Here is a 25505-nt window from a genome sequence, read left to right on the forward strand (position 1 = left end):
AAGCCAGAAGACTCTGGCGAGAAGCTCACCGGAGTTGTAGTACTCAAGTAATTCATCTTTAAGATCTTAGAGCATATCCTTCAGTTTCATTCTACCTGGAGCTGTATCCTACCCAGAACATATTGACACGCCAGCTAGACTCCTAGCCATCGTCCACCATATCTCTCGGCTAGATTCCTAACACTCTTTGTAATATTTGAGGGCCTCACATGCTCCACATAATATAGCCAACACATGACGTAGGGTTGTTACCGGGTCATTCTTCGGGTCCTGAACCTATCAATATATTGCGTACCTTGAGGTTGTTAACCCATCGGTTCGTGATCACAAGCCCTTACACTTAAAAATATATTGCCCTTATTATTATTATTATTATTATTATTATTATTATTATTATTACTGCCTTGATCACAAGGCGAACAATGAACGAATGATCACAGCTACAAAGATAGAAATCCCATACAATCACATATAAAATTACCATTCTTCTTATTAATATTAGTATTCTTCTTCTTGTCTCTAGTATACTGAAGAACAATGGAGGTGTTACTGAAATGAATGTTGTAGCTTACTAAATGTAATATTCAAGATTTATGGCGCTTGTTAGCTTACATTTGGGTTTGTTGGACATGAATATAGGAATCTGTTGCATTGAATCGCTGGTAAAATGCTTGTATAAGCAAAAGAGGTCGGTAAACCACGCCATAGCAGACCACCCCCTTACCATCCAGAAATAGGCCGTGTAGTGAGTGGTTTCCATCTATGTCCATATACTCACCTGAAATGGAAAACCTTTGGAAGATGTTGGCTGCTATTCTTGCCATACCAACAATGAATGCACTGTGAAGGTATCAAACTATATCGCATATATTCATTTGAGTTAACCTAGTGATCATCTTGCCAGAAAGTTGAAGAGTGCACAGCTCATAAGCAATTGATAGCTCCTTTGTGAGCCTGGAAGCAACCTGTGCACCCTAGAGAGTCTCATCGATGCATATGCTGCAATTGGCTTCTAATACTTTGCCACTTAAAACAGAAATTACCCCTAACCACCAACTACGAAGAGCTTTATTGCCTTTTTTTGGCAAAAGTCTGAACCTAGGGGGTCACTTAGCCCCATGTCATCGTCCTTTAATGTAACCATATTATTAATGACTGAAAAAAGGTTCTAGCTAGATGTATTAATTTTTTGTTTCATATAGTTTGACATGACTACAGAAAATGGAGGAACATAGATCATTCGAAGTTATACTAGAAAACTTGATTGTTTCTTCGTCTTCTTGGATGTACGCATCTTCCTATGCAAGATAACAAAGGTAAGCAGTGACATAATGATCACACTTCTAGTCAAGAATGATAAAAAAAGATAGCATGGGGAACTCACATGAAACAATGAATAAAAGATTGATTCTAGTCAAGATGCAAAGAGGATTTTTTTCATGTCTCATTTCTGTCTCATTTCTACCTAGGGACAATATATGTGTTAGTGAAAGGCAATGTCGTAGCTTACTAAAAGTAATATTCAAGAATTCTCGTGCTTGCTAGCTTACGTTTGGGAGTGTTGGATGTGAATATGGGAATCTTCTACATCGGCACACTGGTAAAATACTAGTGCAGGTGAAAATTGTAGGTATACCACGTTGTATCAGACCACCTCCCTGACCAACCAATGATAATGTTGGTAGACCTGAAGTTCTAGAGATGAGAGTCACATTGTGCATATATCAACTCCAATGTGTGCAGTGGCTGCCATCTATGACCATCTCCTCAACTACAGTGGAAAACCTATGCGAGGAGTTGGCTGTCACGCTTGACAAGCCAAAAATGAGTGCACCTATAACCATCTCAAATGTCATTCTATGCATTATGGAGGTATCAACCTGTATCGCTGATATATTCACTTGAGCTGACCAACTGATCATCTTGCTTGAAAGTTGCAGTGTGCAAAGCTCGTAAGCGATTAATTCCTTTCTAAGCATGCAAGCAACCGATGCATCCTTGAATTTTACTTTATAAGAACGCAAGCAGCGAATGCATCCTTGAAACCCTCATCGATGCATGTACTGCAATTGGCTTCTAATACTTCGGCACTTAAAATGGTAACTAGCAATAACTACAACTATGAAGAGATCTTCTACATTTTTTGTGCAAAAATACTGAACCTAGCCTAGGGGGCACTTGCCTCCCCCCCCCCCCCCCGCGGCGCGCCCCTCCATCCTTGAGTGAAACCGTATTACTAATGAATAAATGGTAATCATTTCTATGTATGGTTGAGAGATGCCGATTTACTCTACACCGGATGCAGGTGGGTTGACACATAGCAACTTTTAGCATTTCTGAGCGGCCTACAACATTCTATAGAAACCATGTGATGTACTCACGCTTCTTAGGTTTGCCAATTGGTGAGGACCTTGATTGTTTCTTAGGCATTCTATATATCACATAAGGAAATGGTACATTGCCTACTTAACAAAATTATAACTATATATTATTTATGTTGTGATAGCTTACACTAAAGAATAGGGGATGCTTAAGCCTACCTTTCCACGTCTTTGTGCCCCTTGTGCCCTACCTTGGTCCATAAGATTAATTAACAAATGGATTCTGCACACGAAACCATGTTAAATGAATCAAATAACCAAATGATAGTAAAATAAAATGCATTTTTAAATTTAAATAGAACATATATTTGAAATATAAGAAACATTGCAAGAAAGTCATGATGTTCTATGGATAGGACCTTTGACTACTATCCATAGTAAAAAAATGTTTTTGTTTCTCATTATGTGAATAGACTTGTTTTTATGGCACGATAGATACATGTTTTAATTTTTTAATTTTTTTGTTCTTTATTAATTTTGTGCATGTCAATGGGAAGACTCGTCAAATAGTACAATTTTGTCTTGACTTGATAATCATGCAAGCTTCAAAAGAAGCAAATAAGTGAGATCACACGTGGGCTAGAATCAATTGGAAGTATCACAACATCCTATATTTTGATATAAAATGGAAATTATTTTCTTTTCTCGGCATTGTCACCTTTTTTAAAAATTTCCTAACTTGTTTTTGGTAACAGACTTGATCAAACTTTAAGAAGCTTGACTTAGGAAAGAAAAGCTAGAATTTCAAATACTGTGAAATGAAGGAGCAATATTTAATACGAGGATAAGATTTGAAATAAATATCCCAAAATATTCCATATATGTAGAAAATATGTAGCTAAAGATAATCGTACGCTTAAGAGCATGCACACCATGGTGACTTAAAAACTTTATTTTACTGTCGTACAAGAAAGTTGGATTTTAAAAGATATTTTTCACTAGAGATTTTTTTTCATAAGTGAAACTTGATGACAAATTTAACAAATATTTTTTTCCATTGCTGTCCAAGATATCATTTTTTTAGTTACTGTGTGATAAATACTATTTAGGAAAACTTCATTTTACCAAGTTAGCACTAAATAACATCACGGTATTCAATTTGGCATGCTGCTTAGGTGAATAATAAACAAGCAGAAGTTCAATAGTGATCTGAGTTAAATCATACTCCCTTCATTTCGATATAAGTCATATACTTTAAAAAAGTCTGAAATATAAGGTCTATCACTACAGGAAATCAGTGATTTGCCGTGTAGCTGTAAGTGCACGAACAAAGCCTTAAAAGTGCACGGTAAAACCTTTGCCGTGCATGGTTACACGGCAAATCGCACGGCAAGGCAACAAGCGGGATGGCAAACGTATATTTGCCGTGTGCATCGACAAAAATGCACAGCAAAGTCTTTGCCGTGCGCCTTGCTTCCCTTCACGGCACAGAAAAGCACTTGACGCTGTCCCGGACGAGACGCGTCACTGGTGGGTCCCGTTAGGACACTTTGTCGTGCACCTGCACATGGCAAAGGCTGTCCTTTGACGTGCACCACCCAAAGGCTGAAATCTTGACAGATCAAACCACCTGCCTCAGTGAAATGCCAGAAAGGACCACCTCTGAGTGCAAATGTCAAAACTACCATGGCGGCACGCTGGCCAAGCGACACGTCGCACATGCCGCCGTAGCCGGTGGCGGCAGGACTTGTCGCCGTGAGTGGTGGTGGCACGTTGGACGAACACTGGGTGGTGGGCCCTGCCGCCACCGGCTGTGGCGGCACGCTGATGTGGCAACATGCCACGTCAACGTGCCGCCACAGCCGGTGGTGGCATGTTGCCACATCAGCGTGCCGCCACAGCCAGTGGCGGCAGGGCCCACCACCCGGCGTCGTAGACGAAGCTGCCCAACGTGCCACCACCACTCACGGCGGCAAGTCCTGCCGCCACCGGCTATGACGGCATGTGCGACGTGCCGCCATGGTAGTTTTGACATTTGCACTCAGAGGTGGTCCTTTCTGGTATTTCACTGGGGCAGGTGGTTTGATCTGTCAAAATTTCCCCAAAGGCTCTCCCTTTGCCGTGCGCCTCCCTCTATCGTGCACCTCTCTCTACCGTGGGAGATCCCTTTGCCGTGCGCCTCCCTCTGTACTATATTTTCTCGTTAGTCGGGCGCAATCTCGCCTAAAACTGGTGTGAGCTCTCGTTTCAAAAAAAAAAAACTGGTGTGAGCTGAAGATCAGCAGCTAGAGCCAAGACCATCGACGCAGCTTTGAGTATTGCAGGGTCAGTTTGATGGACCCCAAACGGGCATCCCAACCTTCTCCTGGTAAAGCCCAACTAATATCAAGCCCAGCGAAACAACCGCCCGCCTGTCGGAGCGGAAGGGAAAGCCAGTTCAAAATATTTCGAACACACCATTCTCCAACGGCAACTCCCCCCACCTCCCCACTTTCCCCATCTCGCAAGTTTCCATCAACCCCAGCACCGCCCGCTCCCCCGCATCTCCGTCGCCATTTCCATCCATCCATCGCTCAAACACCGCCCGCTCCTCGACCTCCTCCTTCCTCCCCGTACGTCGCTCCTCGGCCATGGATCCCCACCCCACCCCCTTCCGAGGTAAGAACCCGGCCCCGCCCCACTCCCTTCAAGATCCCACCCCTGCATACCAATTCCGGGGCTTGGTTGTCTTTACAGCGAAGCGGCGGCCGGCCGCCGCGCCGGCCAAGAGCGCGGCGCCGCCGAAGCCCAAGACCGTCGCCACCGCGCGCGGGAAGACTGTAGCCAAGAAGTCCTCGCCCGCCGGCGTCTCCGCGGGGGCCGCTCCCCAGCCGCGGTATGTTCCGCTGCCTGCGTCTCTAGATTTGTTTGTTTGCGCGTCGTAAGCCTGCTCGTTTTGCTTACTGAGATTATTATTATGTTGGTTGTCTTCAGGACACGGCGCGTTTTCGGCACCGTCCGGAGCAGCAACTCGCTGGCGGAGAAGCCGGCGCCTGCAAAGGTGTCGCCGCCCCCTCCGCAGAAGCCTGTGAAGGCGTCGCCACCGCCGCTGGCGAAGCCCACAAAGGCGTCACCACCGCTGCTGGCGAAGCCTACAAAGGTCTCGCCGCCGCCTGCCCAGAAGCCTTCGAAGCTGTCGCCCCCGAATCCGGCCAGGGCGGCGAGGCCGTCTCGTCCCGCAGCAAAGCCCCTGAAGAAAGCTTGCCCAGGCCCTGACCCGGACGCGAAACCCAAGAAGAAGACCCACAAGGTGAGCTTCCAGGATGACCCGGCGCCGGCGGCCGTCGCGGCACCTGGAAGCGGGAACAAGGTCAGCAAAGCTTTTTCCACCGAAGACGCCGCTGCTGGGCACACCCCGATGGTGCGTGTGAAGGCCCTGGAGAAGGGGCCGGCCAAGGTTGCGGCTCCAGAGACGCCCTTCTTTAGCGCTCAGAATTGCAGCAGCTGCACGCTCCATCCGCTCGAGTCTGCCGACTACTGGCTGGCGCATATCCGTCTCGCCGAGTCTGCTGGCAAGCACGGTGTCTCTGCGGCCTTCTTTCGCCTCGCGTTTGAATGCCAAGCTCAGGTAAGACTTCAAACGACGGTCTTGCCGAACATTTTATCTGACAGCCATGCCAAACGTTTCATTACTCTAATGTGCAATTTTAAGAGTTAGTTGTTCCTTTCGGACCTGGAAAAGTATTACTTTCAGTTGATTGAAGAGGTTGATTTATTTTGTGATTTGTGTTACGATAGCCAACTGTCGAGCATGAGCATCAACAATATGGGCTTCTTTCATTTTGTACTGTACACTGGCTGCATGATTAGTGCTACTCAAAGTTGATTTTCTTACTTCTTACTGACAGTAAACATGTGTTTATTTTTGTGGGCAGCCATTACACAGGATTCAAGCTGAGCTCAGGAACTACGTGGTCCGCCATGAGAGTGCTAGCACTCTGACCCCTCTATTTGACGAGCTTCGCCTTGCCCATGGCATGGCCGTGAACCAGCCAAAGTTTGACATTGATGCGTCTGAAAAGTTGGATACACTTGAGACAGTTGACAACAAGCTTGATGCTCTCACACTTGTGCATGAATGCTCGGATTGTGATTGTGCTGGTGAAGTTGATATGGTAGAAGTAAACATTGTCAAACAAGGAGAGGAACAAATGGATCAACCGAGCTTTGAAAGGAAGCTGGATGAAAGTTTCGAATTTGATGATTGTGAAGCTGTCATCGTAGACCGGCTAGTGAAAGAGCATTCTGATCTCGAAAAGGATGTTGGTGTGGAAGTTCCTTGTGAGGATGAAATCATCCAGTCAGCCTGCCGCTCCTCCATCAATAAGTTGAGCTCGAAGGAATCCCCTGCACCAAGGGGATCGCCTGAAAGACGACTCTCGTCAGAGAGCCATTTAGATAAACTGTCTCCCTCTGCAAGGAGCTTATCTGCAAAGCGCTTATCATCCGGTAGCCCCTTTGACAAGAAGTCTCCGTTTGGCAGTGTCACACTGAAGAGACTCACGTCCAGTTGCCCTTCTTACAAGAAGTCCTCCACAAGAGGGCAGCCATCAAAGCGGATGTCATCGGGTGGCCGCTCTGACGGGGAGCATAATGCTACAGCTGGAGCTGGTGATTCGAGCAAAGTGATTCAAGAAGGGGAATCTGACTGCTATGCTTTAGGTAACTTAACATTTCCAGAACTTTGTCTTTGACTTGGTCGTTCAGATTAGCTATGTTCTATCTTCTAACTAGAGCACCACGCAGATGATCCGCTGGAACTGAAAGAACATGGGGAGCATGCTGCAGTTGGTGAGGTGCGTTAATGAACTTATAATTCTGCTACCACCATCTTCTGCTGTTGCAAAACTAGTGATATAGTAACAGATCTATAGTTCCATATTTGCATAGGATGTGCTTATCCATGCACCTAGTGTATCTTGCTTGAGTGCTGCCAGCTTGCCATTGCATTATTCTAGTGCTACAAATCGCAAACCTCTTTACAACGGCACTACATCAATTCGTCGAGCATCTCAATAGTTATTTTAAGCATCTTTGGAAAAAATGGTTACTGTTTTCTCTCAATACACGAATATAATTACAGTTTGTTTTCTGGCCAAACAACTATTCATGTTGTTAAATAATGACCCAAAGTAGAATAATTCTTTTGTCTTAGAAATTTCGAATAAAAAGATTATTTCACAGTTTACGCAATCGTGAACCTTCTTTACTATTCAGGCAATAATGACACTACATTTTAGAAATATAACTCGGAGCAAACGTTTCATTCTTTTCAGATCCATTAGCTGCTGGAGTTGGAGTCACGACAACCCCAATGAGCTTTGCTAATATGAAGTTAATGGTTGTTAGCTTGATTTGGCGTGTATGCTGTGGTTAGCTAGTTTGGAGCTCCGACTTGCTTAGTTTGCTCTGCTTTTTTATGGGTAATGATCATCGTACTGTGATGATCTTTGTGGGCTTTTCAGTCTTAGTGTTTACAGCGTGTGCTTGCTTAGCATAATGGTTCGAGTGGTGTGGTCTTGTTGGTTGATATGGATATCAACCAGACCTTTGGGTTTCATGTTGACATGAAGGTCGTAAGCAGAGTTCTGCCTATGGCCGTGTGAATACTCTCTCTTGATTATATCATGAACTAGTCGTGTCAATTGATGAGGTGTATGCCCCTGACTTTTTATTTGAAGAAGTTCCAAACCTTGTAATAGTACATATCATATGAATTATCGTATCATAATAATTTTTATAACTCACAGTTGTTCATATGAGTAGAAGTGAGTTCCTCGACAAAAAGAAAATATTAGTACACCATTTTCCATGGGCGACTCTGTGATTGCGATGGGCAAGGCCGGCAAACCGAAAAAGAAGATAGCAAGATGAAGAAGTTTGACGGCAGAGCAGGAGCAATGGTGCACCACGGAAAGCTCAAGTCCGTCAGCTCGAGTGCTCGACACTTCGACAGGAATCGCCAACGCCGCGGGCTGCAGGATCGGCGCGAGGTACACAGAGTTACAGCGCCGGCGCATCGCACCCGTCGTGGAAGCCGTCGCGGCCTCGCCATGGTATGCAGCGGCAGGGCTAGATCATGGTCATGGATGACAATGATTGACTGAGACGGACACGTACGGGCCAGCTGTGAAACCGACCCGTCGGAATAGTTGGAAACTACTACTTGCTTCGATTGCCAAACAAACCACCTTGATTTGACTGATACAAGTTACATAACTAGTTGGCATCCGATCCTTCTTGACCCTACGGTGGTACGAAGTGGCACGTTAGATACAAGATCCTGGGCGTATAGATGTTTTTTGACGGGAAGGGGGCGTATAGATGTTACCGCTGCATTACTTTAGCTTTAACCAACAGAGCGATGTGATGTTAACATTTAAAGATAGTTCAGAAATAAACACGCAAGTCTGGAATTTACAAAAAAAATGAATCATACGCATGTTTTGCATATTTGAACAGAATTTTCCAGATTAAAACTCAAGCCTTAGATGGGCAAGCTGCCAGTAACTAATTCTCACTCGGTGAGAATCTTAGTCAAGTGATGTAATTCCTATAGTGTTGCACTATATAAATACATTTTTTATCGAGTGAATACTTTTTACTATGTGAACCAATTTTTTAGTTACAACTCACACGCGGTTTAAATATTTGAGTTGCAACTTCAATTATAACTCCTCGTGATGCAAATCCGTCAATCTGGACTTAATTCTTTGTTTGGCAATTCCATATAAATAAATATAGAAATCAGCTCCAATTTGGCAAATCCACCGCTACTTCAAAATGTAGGGTTCCGTAGCAAAAACAAAAAATCTCCTACCGACAGAATAACATAGCTAAGATCTATTCTATGCAGATCTAAACGAAGGAGTTTCGGTATTCATACCCTTGAATACCGAAAGTGTTACGTTTCGAACGAAATATTATTTATGAAGGTGTACAACGATGCCGATCTCAAGATCGAGTGGACATATAGTCGATGAAGTGCTCCAACTGTTGCAGCACATTGTAGTTCTACACATGTACGGTGTATAGACGTCCGCCGAGCTCCGGTCCAACGAAGCAGCAGAGTAGAAGATCCGAACCGAGATTCCAGTAGCATGACGACGTGTGTATGTGGAGAGATCTCACCCCATATGCTCATCCCAAAACTTGGGAACCACATATGAGGAAGAGAGGGAGAGAGAGAGGCAATGAGCCAAGGGGTGAATGAGGAAGAGAGGGGCTCTCTTTATATATGGGGATGGGAGGTGGGGCATCCACCTCATGCGCTGCCCCCCCTCCCCGTTGTCGCCTGCCCTAGGGTTTGGGGTGGGCCGCCAGCCACCTCCTCCCCTTGGGGCTTGGCGCGCCCCTAGTGGGCTACGACATGGTGGCCCATTAGGGGGTACCTCATTATTTAAATCATTTTTAATATTTAATTCCACCAAATAAATAGTAAAACGTATTTATTAAATCTCTGGACAATTCATAGACTCCATAACTTCTTCCGATATCTCCCCGGAAAAATTCTGGAGTTCTCTCTTATTACTCCGATGATCCCAAATTATTCTCTAAGCGTCTTATATACCCTTAAGCGTGCCACCCTACGGGTTCTGAAATGCGCATACATGATCGAGACACCCCTTCGATCAATGACCACCAGGGTTCCGGAAAACCACAATGGTCCCTACGCTTTCCACGAAATATCCTTGTCGCTTGAACCACAACGTCGAGTCCTATTCCCTTTATCTCATGATACCTAGTTTGTCCCTTACTGATCTTTGGTACCCTCTATACCTAGTTCGATCTCGTTACAGACAAACGTGTTCAACTCGTTCCCGTGATATCACATCTCCGTGACCTAGTCACATGCTTGCAAGCTTTATAGATCTAATGTCACCGAGTGGGCCTAGAGTATCTGTTTGTCAAGCGGGTGGACAAATCCCGCTCTTAACACACACGCTCAACCCATCCCTTTGGAATACCTTTTTTTTGAAAGATTCCCTTTGGAATACCTAAGAAACATGTTTGTGATCACTTCTTTACGGTGTGAGGATTGATGTTGTCAAAGCAGCCTCCAGTACGTGATAGTGATTAGATATGGCCTCACAATTTAAGGGTTAGGTTACAACGTTTTCTAGTACAACAATGCTAAACTATGTGACTGGATCACATAGGAATACTTTCATTGGGTGTGAGTCCATCACATCATTCATTCAATGGCATGACTCTATTATTAATTAACATAAATGTCCATGATCAGGGAACCTTGATCATCCATTAATCAACGGACTATTTTACTAGGGACTTGGTTTTGTTTACATACCACACATGCATTAATTTTTCCGCTTAATACAATTATAGCATGGCATAAAACTTATCATGAACATTACATATTTTACAATAAAACATCTTTATTTATTTGCCTCTAGGACATATATCCGGCCAACAGTCTCCCACTTGCACTAGGATGCAAATAAACTAGTTTAGGCTTGGCAAAAGTCTAACACACATTGACTCTTGGTGCTAATAATGCTTCACTTGTGGTAGATATTTCGTCAGTGGATCCACAACATTTAGATCCATATATATTTTGCAAATATTTACTTCATTGTCATGGACATACTGCCTTATCACATTATAACATCGGGAATATGTTTGGCCACAGAGTGAGACCTTGGGTCTTTATATTTGCAATGGTGTTTATGTTATCATAGAAACATGGTCATGCATATCGGGAACACTCCTAGTTCAATGATGAACTTCCTCAGCCAAACAGCCTCGTTCCCCGCATCCGAAGCAGCTATGTACTCTAACTCCATCGTAGATTGAGCAATCGTGGCTTGTTTTTTGCTCCTCCATCTCACCGTGCCTCCATTCACCATGAGCACATATCCTGACTGAGATTTCGAGTCATCTGTATTAGTGTCAAATCTTGCATTAGTGTAACCCTTTACAGCAAGCCTCTCTTCACATCCTCCATAGACAAGATACATATCCTTTGTTCTTTTTAGGTACTAGTGGTTGGGGCGCCCCATGGGGCGCCTCTTCATTGGTCCTGTTCGATCTAATTACGGCCAAATGCTGCACACGCCATGCCGATGTTGCCTAAATTTTCCGCTCATGTTGTTATGTGCTTGGTGTGCCAATTCGCTGCCGTAGAGTTCCGGTAGGAAGATCTGGGTTTGGTGCTCCTGCTGTCTCAACCGATGTGCCACTTTGCCGCGAGAGGGTTCCAGTAGGCAGATCTAGGTTTGGTTTGGCCGGCCACATGGGAGCTCTCATCGTGATATTTATCTCTCTCCCATTTTCTCTACTTTCAAGTACGTCTTGCTCGTGGATGGCACACGACCGGCATCTACCTCTTCTGAACTTGATCAATCTTTGCATCCAATATGAACATCGCGCGCCACCCCCTCTCTTTCAGCCGTCGATCGCCAAATCTGCTTGGTTCTCTCGTGAACCGACGTATTTTGACCTAAAAACCACTATATATATGACCCCCAAGGGTTCTTTGGAGGGGAGCATCGCGGAAACACAGAAACACGAAAATAGAGGCTGCAGTAGAGAAGATTGGAGGGGGAAACTCCGCCAGCCGCCGCCAGAGGAATATCCACCTTCTCCAACGTCTTCATCATCATCACTATGATCAAGGGGTGATAGTCCACCTCTGGACTACAGGTATGTGGTAGTAGCTTGATCTATTTCTCTCATGTTCTTCATAGTTCTTAGTGCCATATGAGCTCCCAACATGATTATAATCATATATGTAATACCTATGTGGTGGATCTTTTTTTTATGATATGATGCTATGAGATTTGACTCTACTTTGTGTAAGATGTATTGGTAGATGCATATTATGTACCACGTTCTTAAGTATTGGTTCTGATCCAACTTTTATGCAAAACGTGTGTGGGATGATGTGTGTGTTAGATGGAATATCATGGTTTTATTGATTGGATAGTGATAACAAATTCATGATCTATTATGATTTTGCCTTTTTTTGCTATCTCACTAGGGATAAAGTGAATGCATGTGCTATGTTAATCACGTGACAAAAGTGATGATCTTGTTTGTTCAAGGTAGCATATTTGATATTCAAGCATCATGTCAAAGTACCTATGGCTATACTATGTTAATTCTTAATACAAGATTGCTTGAAGTTTTTTTGATACGGGCTGAGCCCGTGTGGGTTGCCCGATCTCACAAATTCGACCAAGAACACGAGGGGGGGGGGGTGAGGGATGAACACAAGAACACGATGAACACACGCACAAATAACCCGATACAATCCGGTTTGTTCTCGAAGGCCCGAACCACCTTCCCGATAGAAGCTCTCAAGGAAAAGACACAAGGTAGAAGTCCCGAGAGAAAGATCGGCGAATCGAAATCCTAGGGATCTAGAAGGGTGAAAAGACCAAGGTTGATAGAAGTGCAAGCAAAAGACCCAAAGGCAGAAGTGCAAGCAAAAGAGCAACAATTGATAGAAGTCACCAAAGAGATCACAAGGATTCGACAAGGAGATCGAGTGATACAATAGATCGTAATCTAAGGAGGTGGTTTCCCTAATCCCAGAGGGATGGTGGAGGCATAAGCCAAGTTCTGTCAATTCATCTCTATCCTAATGAAGGTGGGGGTGGGTGCCTATTTACAGGGAACCACTAAGGAGGGGTAGTTTGGTCATTGGGTACAAACAGCCAGGGCCACAGATGGGCAGACGAACGGCCCAGATTCAATGTTGGCTTGTGGGGGCGGCAGTGCCGGCCTTCACGGGCGGCAGTGCCGGCGCGGGCGTCGAGCTGGTGGCTTGGCGGCAGTGCCGGGACACTCCAGCCGGCAGTGCCGAGGTCGGCGGCAGTGCCGGCCTATGGTGGGCGGCAGTGCCGGCCCTGGAGCTTCCAGCTCCTCTTCCTCCTTCTCTTCCATGCCTCCGTGATATCGGCCTTGCGTCCTCGGGTCTCCATGGCATCCTCTCTTCCCTCCGTACTTGTCGTCGAGTTCCTATCATCAATATATGTTGGAGTATGAAGTAGTATATTGTTCCACATAGGCGATAGTAGACACACATAAAGGAGAAGATTCACCTTTGCGTGTCGTCTTGGCGATGAAGCATATGATGCGGTGAAGACCGAAGGTCGGGCCGCATCATTTTTCCTTTCTTGTGGAGTATAAGAGAGATGTGTTGCATCATCTCTATGTTAGAACGTGATGCCCATATGAATGCAATCTTACACATGTTGAAGTTATTTTATTTATAACTCATTGATGAATTGTTATTGCCACTACAACTTAAAAGAGAGAATAGTCAAGTGAATCCATGAATCCGGTCCAATTTTAATCATAAGAAATTCTTTCCATTGCATTTATCTTACTTTTTATTTGCAGAACTATTTTAATTCGAAAATACAAAAATATTTAGTTATCTTATTTGCATTCAAAACCCCAAAATAAACAAACATTTACCGCTTTTACTTAGTTTACTTTACTTTTTTTTAGTTTACTTTACTCTCGTTACTGCTTTATTTTACTATTACTTACACGAAACCTTGTGTTTGAAAACCACACGGTGGAGTTGGGGCCACAAGGCTTTATTTTATTTTGCAGGATTGCTAGAAGAAGAGATGGAGAAATAACTCTTTACTTCCATTCCCCGAGAGTTCGATATAACCCTCGAGTAACCATTGTGGGAAAATACTCTGCTGACACAACACTCTGCACTTGGAGTCCCAACGTCATCATGAATTCAACCTCCATGCCTAAGATTTTGTCCTTTTTACCCTTCTCTCCCCGCATCTCTCTTTCTCTCTTTGCTCTACCATTTGATCATCATGAATGGTTCAGTGAGTCATCATGTTGCTTTTTTCCTCATGTTTTAAATAATTTTTTGTTTCCCTCTAATATTGCGCAAGATATGATCCCTTCTAATATTGCACGACATGGCTCTTGTTATTCACAAAAAACTTCTAAGAACACTAAAAGAAAAGAACACTGCATTTACTCCGATGTTATGTATCTGTGCTTTCAAGGCAAGAAAATTAAGCCTTTGTCACACAATAGAGGAAGAAACATAATTTTTTCCAAAAAAACCTTGGCCTCAGCCATCATGGCCACCTCCATGGGGAAAGGTGACATCAACCTGCACGTCAAAGATTTTGTCCTTTTTACATCTTTCTCTCTTGCTTTTGGCTCTACCACATGGTCATGACGGCCTGTTCGGTTGGTCACCTTGTTGCATTTACCCCCGTTGTACATAAAATATTATTTCCTTCTACACCACCTGGTGGCGCGGCCAGGCCTGGGCCCGCGCCCAGGTGTGGTGTGGTGGCCCCCTGGCCCGCCCCCGACTCTCCTTCGGTGTTCTGGAACCTTCCGGAAAAAATAAGATATTTGGCCTTCGTTTCGTCGAATTCCGAGAATATTGCCCGAACAGCCTTTCTGGAACCAAAAACAGCAGAAAACAGGAACTGACACTTCGGCATCTTGTTAATAGGTTAGTTCCGGAAAATGCATGAAATCATCATAAAGTGTGAGCAAAACATGTAGGTATTATCATAAAACTAGCATGGAACATCAGAAATTATAGATACGTTGGAGACGTATCATCGTCCCATCCCTGGCCTCCTCACTGTTGGTCATCGTTTCCAGCTTGATCATTATGTTGCTCCCAAGCAGCGTCTCCTCCTGGGGCAGGCGCTCGTCCAGCCGCTACCCTCAAAGCATGGAACTCCTCCGGTGAAAGCACCCAAGTGTTCTTCCCTGGAAAATCAAAAGCACCAGAGAATGGCAACAACTCCTGGACTATTTCACTGCTAACCTCAAAATAAAACTGATAAGCACAAAGATGGTTGTTTTCCCTGTAAACTCCAAGGAACTTGATGCTAGCATATGGTTAGCATCCAAATACTTACTGCACATGACCTGGTTGCTTGTAGGCAGCTGGAAACGGCTGACGTAAGCAATTTGGGTGACTAACCCACCACAACGGATATCACCTGAGCTTTCCTTTCATTTGCACGCGTTTTCGAGGTCTATGCAATTTTCTGAGCTGGAAGACATTTTCGCGACCTCGTTACAGGCTGGGCGGTATGACTAGATTTGCCCGTACCAGGTGGTCGCTAAACTTACTGGATGTTTTTCGTAAGATGGTTTTCCAATTTCGATACCGGTACGGGCGAACGGTATGACCGCATTTGTCCGTATGGTTGATCGCCATTTTCTATGGAATCTTTCTTGGAAATAACGTTTCCAGACACAATTTTCAGTACATGCATTACATCAGCTTTTTTGCTTCGTTTTGTTAGTAAAAAAAAGAGAAAAACTGCGCCGCCTTTCTTATGTCGGTAATCGGTACGACCAGGCGGTACGGTTCGAACCTGCCCGTACCGAATTCTCGAACTAACTTTATTTGTCCTGATTTTTGGCTAGATATCGGGTACGGGCGGACGGTTCGTGCTGCCTAGAATTTAGTTTTTTAAGTCTATATGTTTCTATATTGTTGAGATTCTTTTTTTTGCCACCATAAACTCCAAACCCACGAGATTTCTTTCTGCTTCACCCCTAATAAGGCTTCCAAAAGCCCCTCATTTTTTTATCCTTTCAATTCTTCATCACCGGATGCATTACTTAGCTCTAGGAAAAGGGAAATCTTTCGGCCTCATGCCTCCGTCATGGGACAGCTTTTAGACTTCGTCACTTGAGGATGACAAGCGTGAAGCTCAAGGTCTTAGCCCAAAGAAGCGAGAGCCGTCTTACGACTCGTATGATGAAAGCTATGATTCATACATGCATCAAGCTCCACGTGGCTAGAAACAGCCGGAGTACTTTGCCATGGTGACTCAAGAAGATGAAGAAGAAGCCAAGAAACCGCACAGGGGTACAAGAGAGATGTGTTGCATCATCTCTATGTTAGGACGTGATGCCCATATGAATGCGTATCTTACACACGTTGAAGTTATTTTCTTTATATCTCATTGATGAATTGTTATTGTCCACTACAATTTAAAAGAGAGAATAGTCAAGTGAACCCATGAACTTCGGTCCAATTTTAATCATAAGAAACTACTTTCCATTGCATTGATCTTACTTTTTATTTGCAGCATTATTTTAATCTAAAAATACAAAAATATTTAGTTATCTTATTTGTATTCAAAACCCCAAAACAAACAAACCTTTACAGTTTTTTTCTTAGTTTACTTTACTCTAGTTACTGCTTTATTTTACTTTTACTTACACGAAACCTTATGTTTGATAACCACACGGTGGAGTTGGGGACACACGACTTTATTTTATTTTGAAGGATTGCTAGAAGAAGAGAGGGAGAAACAACTCTTTGCTTCCATTTCCCGAGAGTTCGATATAACTCTCGAGTCACCATTGTGGGAAAATACTCTGCTGACACAACACTCTGCACTTGGAGTCCCAACGTCATCATGAATTCAACCTCCATGCCTAAGATTTTGTCCTTTTTACCCTTCTCTCCCCGCATCTCTCTTTCTCTCTTTGCTCTACCATTTGATCATCATGAATGGTCCAGTGAGTCATCATGTTGCTTTTTTCCTCATGTTTTAAATAATTTTTGTTTCCCTCTAATATTGCGCAAGATATGTTCCCTTCTAATATTGCACGACATGGCTCTTGTTATTCACAAAAAACTTCTAAGAACACTAAAAGAAAAGAACACTACATTTACTCCGATGCTATGTATCTGTTCTTTCAAGGCAAGAAAATTAAGCCTTTGTCACACAATAAAGGAAGGAACATAATTTTTTCCAAAAAAACCTTGGCCTCAGCCATCATGGCCACCTCCATGGGGAAAGGTGACATCAACCTGCACGTCAAAGATTTTGTCCTTTTTACATCTTTCTCTCTTGCTTTTGGCTCTACCACATGGTCATGACGGCCTGTTCGGTTGGTCACCTTGTTGCATTTACCCCCGTTGTACATAAAATTTTATTTCCTTCTACTCCACATGTGCTATCTGATAATATTGCACGGGAACACTCATGTTATTCGTGAAAAAACTCAAGAACAATCGAGAACAAAAGCTATGTATTTACTATGGTGATATGTGTATCTTCTTCTTTATAGCCAAGAAATTTGATCTTTTATCACACGGTAAAGAGTGGAACTAAAAAATATTCCAAAGCATGTGAGAACACTAATGGTGGCCAACTCCCTCGTGAATGGTGACATCAAACTCCATGCCGAAGGTTTTATCCTCTTTGACCTCTCTCTATCTCTCTCCCTCTATTTGATCTACCACTTGATTATCGCGGATGGTTCGGTGGGTCAGCTTGTCATGTTGTATTTCTTTGCTTCCCTCTAATATTGCGCGAAATGTGTTCCCTCCTAATATTGCACGACATGGCTCTTGTTATTCACGAAAAATATTCTAAGTTTATTACGCAATAAAGGGAGGAATTTTTTTCCTGAAATACCTTGGCCTCGGTCATCCTGGCCACCGCCATGGCGAAAGGTGACATCAATGTACACTTCGAATATTTTGTCCTCTTTTACTTCTTTTCTCTCTCGCTTTTGGCTCTACAACATGGTCATCACGGCCGGTTCGGTGGGTCATATTGTTGTTCGGTGGGTCAGCTTGTTGCTTTTCCCCATGTTTTTTCGGTGGGTCAGTTTATTGCTTTTGCCCCGTTGTTCGGTGGGTCGGTTTGTTGCTTTTGCCCTGTTGTTGGGTTGGTCGGTTTGTTGCTTCCCCCCTCGTTGTTCGGTGGGTCGGTTTGTTGCCTTCCTCCCTCGTTGTTCGGTGGGTCAATTTATTGCTTTTGCCCTGTTGTTCGGTGGGTCGGTTTGTTGCCTTCCTCCCTCGTTGTTCGGTGGGTTAGTTTATTGCTTTTCCCCACGTTTTTCGGTGGGTCGGTTTGTTGCTTTCTCCCTCGTTGTTCGGTGGGTCAGTTTATTGCTTTTGCCTCGCTGGTCGGTGGGTCGGTTTGTTGCGTTCCCCCTTGTTGTTCGGTGGGTTAGCTTGTTGCCTCCCCCCTCCTCCGTTGTTCGGTGGGTCAACTTGTTGCTTTTCCTCTCGTTGTTCGGTGGGTCAGATTATCGCTTTTCCACTCATCGTTCGGTGGGCCACGTTATTTCCTTCCCACTCGTTGTTCGGTGGGTCGGCTTGCTGTTTTTCCCGTTCGGCGCGTTTGACTGACGCCGTTTAGGGGATGCAGGGGGGAGATGCTCTCGCATGCCCAAAGCAGCCAAGCCGTGGAGAGCCACGGGCCGCGAGACACCACCGGAAAGCAAACAAGAAACACGTGCGAAGAGGAGAGTGAGAAAACAGTGCGCACGCACGCACGCACGCGCGCCCAAACCCAAATCTAACGGTCCCGTCACGCACGTTCCGTCCGTCCGTCCAACGCCGCGCGGCCGCGGCGTCGGATCCGCGTCACCGCGCTCGCCCTTTTCCGCCGGCACCCGCCCCGGCGACCACCCTCCACCATCCTCCTGCCGTCCCAAAGCGCGCCACGCAACCGGCGACGGAGGGATACATGCGACGGACAACGACGGGCGAGGGAGGGGAAAACGACAAACGAAAAGCCAGCAAGCGGCGCGCGGCCGAGGCGACACGCACGCACGCAAGCGTGACGGCCTTCCCTTTCCCCGGTTACGCCGTCCACTCCGGCCCCCCCAGCAACTCGCCCTTAAAAACTAAGCTCCACCCCAAAGCCTCCCCTCCCTCCCCCCTCGGCCTGAGCAGCCAGCCAGCCAGACCCAAAACCTCCACTCGGTGCTCTCCTCGTCTCCTCCGAGTCGCCTGCTTCCCCTCCCCCACCCGACCCCCAGGCGGTTGACCCCGGGGGGCTTCGCCAGGTAAGGCATCCGATCCTCCTCCTAATTTCCTAGATTTCTTCCCTTTCTCGGCTCTCTGGGGTTTGTGCGATTGCTTGTTCATGATTGGGTAGTACCGTAGTAGTAGCTGCTCGTGGTCGTGGGGAGCGGGGGGTGGATCGCCCCAGCTCTGGGTTCCGGCCGCCGCCTGCCGAGGTTGGGGGCTGGACCGCGAGCTGAATCCGCGGCTTCGTTCGCTGGGGAATTTTGTTTGTGTGCCCATTTCGCCGGGCGCAGCACCTGATCAGCGGAGTCAACTAGTCCTCTGCTCTTCCCCCGTTCCCTTCCCGTCTCTTCCGGGAGATTTCGCCCCAGATCCGTCGCCCAACATTCGCTTCCTGTTGGTTCATCAAACCTTGATTATCGCCTAATAATCGGTTGGTCGGCCGATCCTACTTTTTCCCCCAAATTTACTGTGCGGGAGATTCTGATTCTGATTCCGATACCGATACCGATACCGCCACGTTTCGGATGACAAGACGCTAGCAGATTCATGTGTTGCTGCTAAGCCACCATCATTTCACCACACTGTTTATTTATTTATTTTTATTTATTTATGCACACAACTAATTATAACGACAAGAACCTGCCATTTATTGATCCCTACTACTCGTGCTTCAGCTCGGCCTGTTTGGTGAATGCATTCATTGCATCATTTGTAGCACTCCCTCTGTCCCGAAAATAATATCTCCAAAATTTGTCTGCATTTAGATGCATCCAAATTCTGGCAAATCAGGCATCCTTTTCGGGACGGATGGAGTATTATCTCTTTATTATTACAGTATCTATTTATTTGTGCACACAACTAATTATACCGACCAGAACCTACCATTTATTGATCCCTACCGGGCTTCGGCTCCATCTGTTTGGTGAAATGCATTCATTGTATTATGTCAAAAAAAAAAAATGCATTCATTGTATCATTTGTAGTATCACCACCCCGTCCCGAAAATTTGTCTAAATTCAGATACATCCAAATTTAGACAAACCCGGGACGTCCTTTTTTGGACGGACGGAGTACATCTATTTCATCTCTACCACGCATGTGTAGTCATGGTACCAGGGAGCCTTTTTAAGAAACCTTTGCATGCAGTTTCTTACGTTAATTAATAGACTATGATCCTGCTTGATACAAGATACTACCTCCCATCTGTTTTAATCGACGCGGAGTACATGCGTGGCATGCATATACGAGTAGGCGGTGCAGCGCCAATTAAAACCAATTGGAGGGAGTACTTGTTAGTTGCTGATCGCTGCTCAAGAATTATGTATTGTTACAAAAAAGATACAAAGATGGAAAGCCAAGTGGCAGTTAATATTCGCCGCAGATGCCTTAATAGAACAATAATAACTGTGTGCTGTGATCTAGCCAACCATCTTTTATTCATGGTAATATTCTCGAAATTGCGTTGACACTGTAAATGTTCCATATTATTCGTGATCAAAAATATCCAGCGTAACTCATACCTTGAGGATAGTTTTTTACCACTTAAAAGGGGTGATCAATCTTTTGACTGAAATATGAAGTTGTTTCCTGAATCACGTATATAATTTATGTTGTTTCGTAATTGCCACAGTGAAAATGGATGGGAGCACTAGAGGAGGCGGGCATTCTGACGCGTTAAAGAACTACAATCTGGGCAGAACATTAGGTATCGGCACATTTGGAAAAGTCAAGATTGCAGAGCACAAGCATACAGGACACAAGGTTGCTATAAAGATCCTCAACCGTCGTCAAATGAGAACTATGGAAATGGAAGAGAAGGGTATGTCTCCTTGGTTCAAATAGACCACGCTGTTTTCTAAATTTTGCTTTTCATCCTTTGCTTGCTCAAGATTTTAAGAGGGTCAGACCTGTGAGCGTGGTGTTCCAGATTCCCACCCAATCCATTAGTCGATGTAAATTGCAATTAGTCCAGGGTACATTCAGTTTTGGTTAAGAAGAAAGTTCACCTTCTGTTGTTGCTTTGAGTTAGTAATATTAGCAGCTGGAACTGGAATTGCCTTACAGGCTGAATGGCTAATGCTATGTTTCTATTTGTTTTTCTTATATCCTGCTTCCAGCAAAGAGAGAAATCAAGATACTGAGGTTGTTTATTCACCCCCATATCATCCGGCTTTATGAGGTCATCTACACACCTACAGACATATTTGTTGTGATGGAATATTGCAAGTATGGTGAGCTATTTGACTGCATTGTGGAAAAAGGCAGGCTACAGGAAGATGAGGCTCGCCGAATTTTCCAGCAGGTGCTCCTTTTGCTCTTATTAACATGCAGCAACATGTTTGAACAATCAAAATGTATGAACATGCTGTCCAATTGTCCAGTATCCACATTCATCCATGGTCCTCATGTGCTTACTGTGCATGCTGTAGTCAATTGTCTCAGTTTGCACCTGTTGACTATTTTTTAGCTCCTGACAGTTGCCACATTGTTTTTTTCTCTTGAGTTGAACTGGTTAAAAAATGGCGTGGTCTTGATGCCTATATGGTCTTAGTATCGCTACTTAAATGATATTGTGTTTTAAAACATATCTAGAAATGATATATCCTTTTGAAGGCAAATGAGTAATATAAATTCTTCTTTCTGATCTAGTGAATGCATATTTATGCTTTGTCTCATTAGGTTTTATTAAAATTTCTTGAGCAGATTATATCTGGTGTTGAGTACTGCCACAGAAATATGGTTGTTCATCGTGATCTAAAGCCAGAAAATCTGTTACTTGATTCCAAATATAATGTTAAACTTGCTGACTTTGGGTTGAGTAATGTCATGCACGATGGACATTTTTTGAAGACGAGCTGTGGGAGTCCAAATTATGCTGCTCCAGAGGTATTCTTCTATTGGTATTCCTGGAGTCTTTATCTCCATGCTTCTTTACACGCTGTCTGTTTTGAATAGCTTGGCATCTCTACCTGCGCAGGTTATCTCAGGTAAACTGTATGCTGGACCTGAGGTTGATGTTTGGAGCTGCGGAGTTATCCTGTATGCTCTTCTTTGTGGTACTCTTCCATTTGATGATGACAATATTCCCAACCTCTTCAAAAAGATAAAGGTGAGACAGCACATACTATATAGACTAAGTTGGACCTTGGCTGGACTGTAGCATACTCTTTTGATCTGGAGATTTGATCCCCTCTGTTTGGTATTCCAGGGAGGTATCTATATCCTTCCAAGTCATTTATCTGCTCTTGCAAGGGATTTGATCCCAAGAATGCTTGTTGTTGATCCTATGAAGAGAATCACAATTCCTGAAATCCGAGAGCATCCGTGGTTTCAGTATCGCCTTCCTCGCTACTTGGCAGTGCCTCCACCAGACACAGCACAGCAAGCCAAAATGGTATCTCATCTATTTCACATTTTAAGTGACTACTACTATATCATATCTGCACTGGCACTGTAAAACATTTCAAACTCTATCCACCAATTAATAAATAAATGAACCTCAATTCCAAAAAAATAAAAATATATCAGAACTTGGATGCATCGCAGGAACACTAAGTTCGATACTTCTGTCATGAAGTAGCTTTTATGGGTATAATCTTATATGTGCATTGTAAAACATTTCAAACTTTATCCACTAATCAATATATAAATGAACTTCCTTTTCCAAAAAACATATATATCAGAACTTGAATGGATCGCAGGAACAACTAAGTTTGATACTTTTGTCATGAAATAGCTTTTATGGGTATAATTTTATAATAATATTTAACTTACATAATATTATAAAAATCAATCGCCATAAGTTGTGGCTCAAAATGTATCTTCACAGGATGCAAAAGTAGCACATCCTTGTAATGGCCGCTGTTATGCATTAATTTGTTCTTTTACTAGTGAACTCTCTAATGTCATTTTCACTGCAATGATATGCTGATTTCCTATATTTCCATTTATGAAGATTGATGAAGATACACTTCAAGATGTTATCAACCTGGGATATGACAAAGACCATGTGTGTGAATCACTGTGCAATAGGCTACAAAATGAGGTATATGAAAACAAAAGTCAGCGGTTCATTACATTCAATTATTTCATAATTAACGTTAGATAATGCTTCCAGGCAACTGTTGCATATTACTTACTCTTGGACAATCGGTTCCGAGCTACTAGTGGCTATCTGGGAGCAGAACATCAATCAGTGGTTAGTCCACATTTGCATCATCTGGACCTTGCTTAATTCATTAAAGGTTTGAGCATTATTAACTATCTGAATGGATGGTACTATAGGATAGGAGTTATAATCAGCTTGCTTCATTGGAATCAGCAAGTTCAAGTTCCAGGCAGTATCTTCCAGGAAGCAGTGGTTCTCATGGCAGTGGCCTGCGGCCATATTATCCAGTTGAAAGAAAATGGGCTCTGGGTCTTCAGGTCTTACACATTGCTCATTTTACTTCTCTTTGTGTTGTGATATTCATCTATTAAATTAATGCATCACTTATCCAACAGTCCCGGGCTCACCCACGTGAGATAATGATTGAGGTTCTGAAGTCACTTCAAGAATTAAATGTCTGCTGGAAGAAGAATGGACATTACAACATGAAATGCAGGTGGTGCCCTGGGTTTCCTCAGGTTAGTGATATGTTAGATGCCAACCACAGCTTCATTGATGACTCTACCATCATGGATAATGGCGACGTAAATGGAAGGCTACCTGCTGTGCTCAAGTTCGAAATCCAGGTGTGAAATTTTACCTTCTAATACTAACTTAATTTTATTCCAGACTTCCAAGAATAGAGAAAAAAAAGTTGATTTTCTACTAAATATTGTCTTCAGCAATTGGGCCTGTTAGAAAAAATAACCTTGTCGCTGTGGCAAAAGTTGACCAGTATATCCCCTATTTCATTCAGTCATCTGTTTGTTTCATTGTCATATAGTCTGCATATTTAACCTACTGTCGGTATACTTCAGGTGTTACTATTAGCCAGATGGCACTATTATATGCTTTGTATTTAGCAATTAATTTGTTTTTTTTGTATCTTCTTCAGCTTTACAAGACCAGGGATGACAAGTACCTGCTGGACATGCAGAGAATTACTGGACCTCAGCTCCTTTTCCTGGACTTCTGTGCGTCATTCCTTACCAACCTTAGGGTTCTATAGCGCCTCTTCTGGCTGAGCGGTGAATAGCAAGACATATTTATATCGCGTGTGGTTTCATCACTGCAACGATGAATAAATGAATCCATGTAAATAGGTGTGTTTCGTCGTGTTCTTTTTACCCAGTCCCTGACAGCGAACCGTGTTGTTTGAGTGACTAGTCTTGTGTCAAGCACCAAAAGGTCAATGGTGATGATAAGACTTGTGTAGTAAGTAGGCTGTGGTGAGGCATGTGGGCGAATCCTTGCTGATTCCGTGGCCTGCAGCACTGCTGGTGATGCTGCTGCAGCCTAAGCTTTCGTAATATGTATATGGGATCTGGTTTATATTAATCTTACTATTGAACATAATGGTTGGTTTATGTTAATCTTACTGTCGAACGTAGTGGTTGTGCTTGTGCATTGAAGTTCTCCATGCTGCAACTCTATTAGGGCTCCTTTGATCCATAGGATAAGAGTCTACCTGAATCCTATAGGCAGAGTAGTTACCTTTGATTATAGTGAAGAAACTTTCCATAAATTATGATCTAATGTTTCTTTCTTATGAAAATTTTACAATAGAACATTTCTATGAGATTAGTTCCTTTGAAATATGTTCCTCTGAATCAACAACTTCCATAGAAAACCTTCCATAGAACTTGAATCCTATACAATACTTATAAAAATTCTATGAATCAAAGTAGCCCTAATATGGGACAAAGGTATGTCCCCTTGTTTCTCTGCTTCCGTGCATGTGAAATGTCTATCCATCACAGCGAGTGGCAGCCGCTGATAGCGAGTGCTCCTAGTGTCTGTGTGAGCCATTGGCGGCGGAGCAGAGCATGTATTGGCCTTGCATTCTACTGTCTCCCAACCCTAGGCCTCAAGTCGATCTGCTCCATGGACTGCATAATTCATTCTAAGTCTCCGAGTTGGCGTAGATAGATCTGTCTGTTTGGAGTGCTGGACCAGTAGTGTATCCCCACAAACACACCAAAGGCAAGGAAATAGAGTCCAATGAAGCTTTTGACCGCTTTGCTTGTTAGTAGGGTTCACAGTTGGTCCTTGTTTTCCTTAGATATCAATAGGGCTTCATTAGCTAGCAATAATTGTCATATGACCCAACAAGGTTCGGGGTTAAGAAAACTGGTAGTAGTTCATCATGCCAAGCACTCACAGATCTTTCCTTGTTAAGCTAGCTAACAAATGAGCAACCCTAGCTATTTGGCTCAAGCGGACGACACAC

The 25505-nt window shown here is 43.8% G+C and overlaps 3 protein-coding genes across 3 annotated transcripts in view; all 3 read left to right on the plus strand.

The window, feature by feature from the left end:
- Positions 1 to 4951: 4951 nt before the first annotated feature.
- On the plus strand, positions 4952 to 7165 carry LOC124695340. Its single transcript, XM_047228196.1, has 5 exons — positions 4952 to 4979; positions 5058 to 5196; positions 5295 to 5928; positions 6236 to 7022; positions 7107 to 7165. Exons 1-5 carry the CDS (start codon positions 4952 to 4954, stop codon positions 7163 to 7165), a joined length of 1647 nt encoding a protein of 548 aa, XP_047084152.1.
- Positions 7166 to 19049: 11884 nt separating this feature from the next.
- Positions 19050 to 24631, plus strand: LOC124702163 (serine/threonine protein kinase OSK4). Its single transcript, XM_047234276.1, has 11 exons — positions 19050 to 19163; positions 20759 to 20947; positions 21246 to 21430; positions 21832 to 22014; positions 22106 to 22237; positions 22337 to 22522; positions 23084 to 23173; positions 23246 to 23326; positions 23413 to 23553; positions 23632 to 23862; positions 24171 to 24631. Exons 2-11 carry the CDS (start codon positions 20764 to 20766, stop codon positions 24282 to 24284), a joined length of 1527 nt encoding a protein of 508 aa, XP_047090232.1. The 5' UTR covers positions 19050 to 19163; positions 20759 to 20763; the 3' UTR covers positions 24285 to 24631.
- The window catches only part of LOC124702164 (serine/threonine protein kinase OSK4-like), a 26050-nt gene continuing 19624 nt past the window's right edge, over positions 19080 to 25505 (plus strand). The window contains exon 1 of the mRNA XM_047234278.1: positions 19080 to 19163. The gene's annotated coding sequence lies outside the window, so the exon portion shown is untranslated. The remainder of the gene's footprint in view (positions 19164 to 25505) is intronic.

The sequence above is a fragment of the Lolium rigidum genome, chromosome 3, assembly GCF_022539505.1.
Source record: "Lolium rigidum isolate FL_2022 chromosome 3, APGP_CSIRO_Lrig_0.1, whole genome shotgun sequence".
NCBI classification, from domain to species: domain Eukaryota; kingdom Viridiplantae; phylum Streptophyta; class Magnoliopsida; order Poales; family Poaceae; genus Lolium; species Lolium rigidum.

Coding starts and splice junctions, on each gene's coding strand:
- LOC124702163 (XM_047234276.1), top strand. CDS start 20,764: ATGGATGGGAGCACTAGAGGAGGCGGGCATTCTGACGCGTTAAAGAAC. Junction 20,948..21,245: donor TATGGAAATGGAAGAGAAGG/GTATGTCTCCTT, acceptor TCCTGCTTCCAG/CAAAGAGAGAAATCAAGATA. Junction 21,431..21,831: donor CTCGCCGAATTTTCCAGCAG/GTGCTCCTTTTG, acceptor TTTCTTGAGCAG/ATTATATCTGGTGTTGAGTA.
- LOC124695340 (XM_047228196.1), top strand. CDS start 4,952: ATGGATCCCCACCCCACCCCCTTCCGAG. Junction 5,197..5,294: donor GGGGCCGCTCCCCAGCCGCG/GTATGTTCCGCT, acceptor GGTTGTCTTCAG/GACACGGCGCGTTTTCGGCA. Junction 5,929..6,235: donor CGTTTGAATGCCAAGCTCAG/GTAAGACTTCAA, acceptor TTTTGTGGGCAG/CCATTACACAGGATTCAAGC.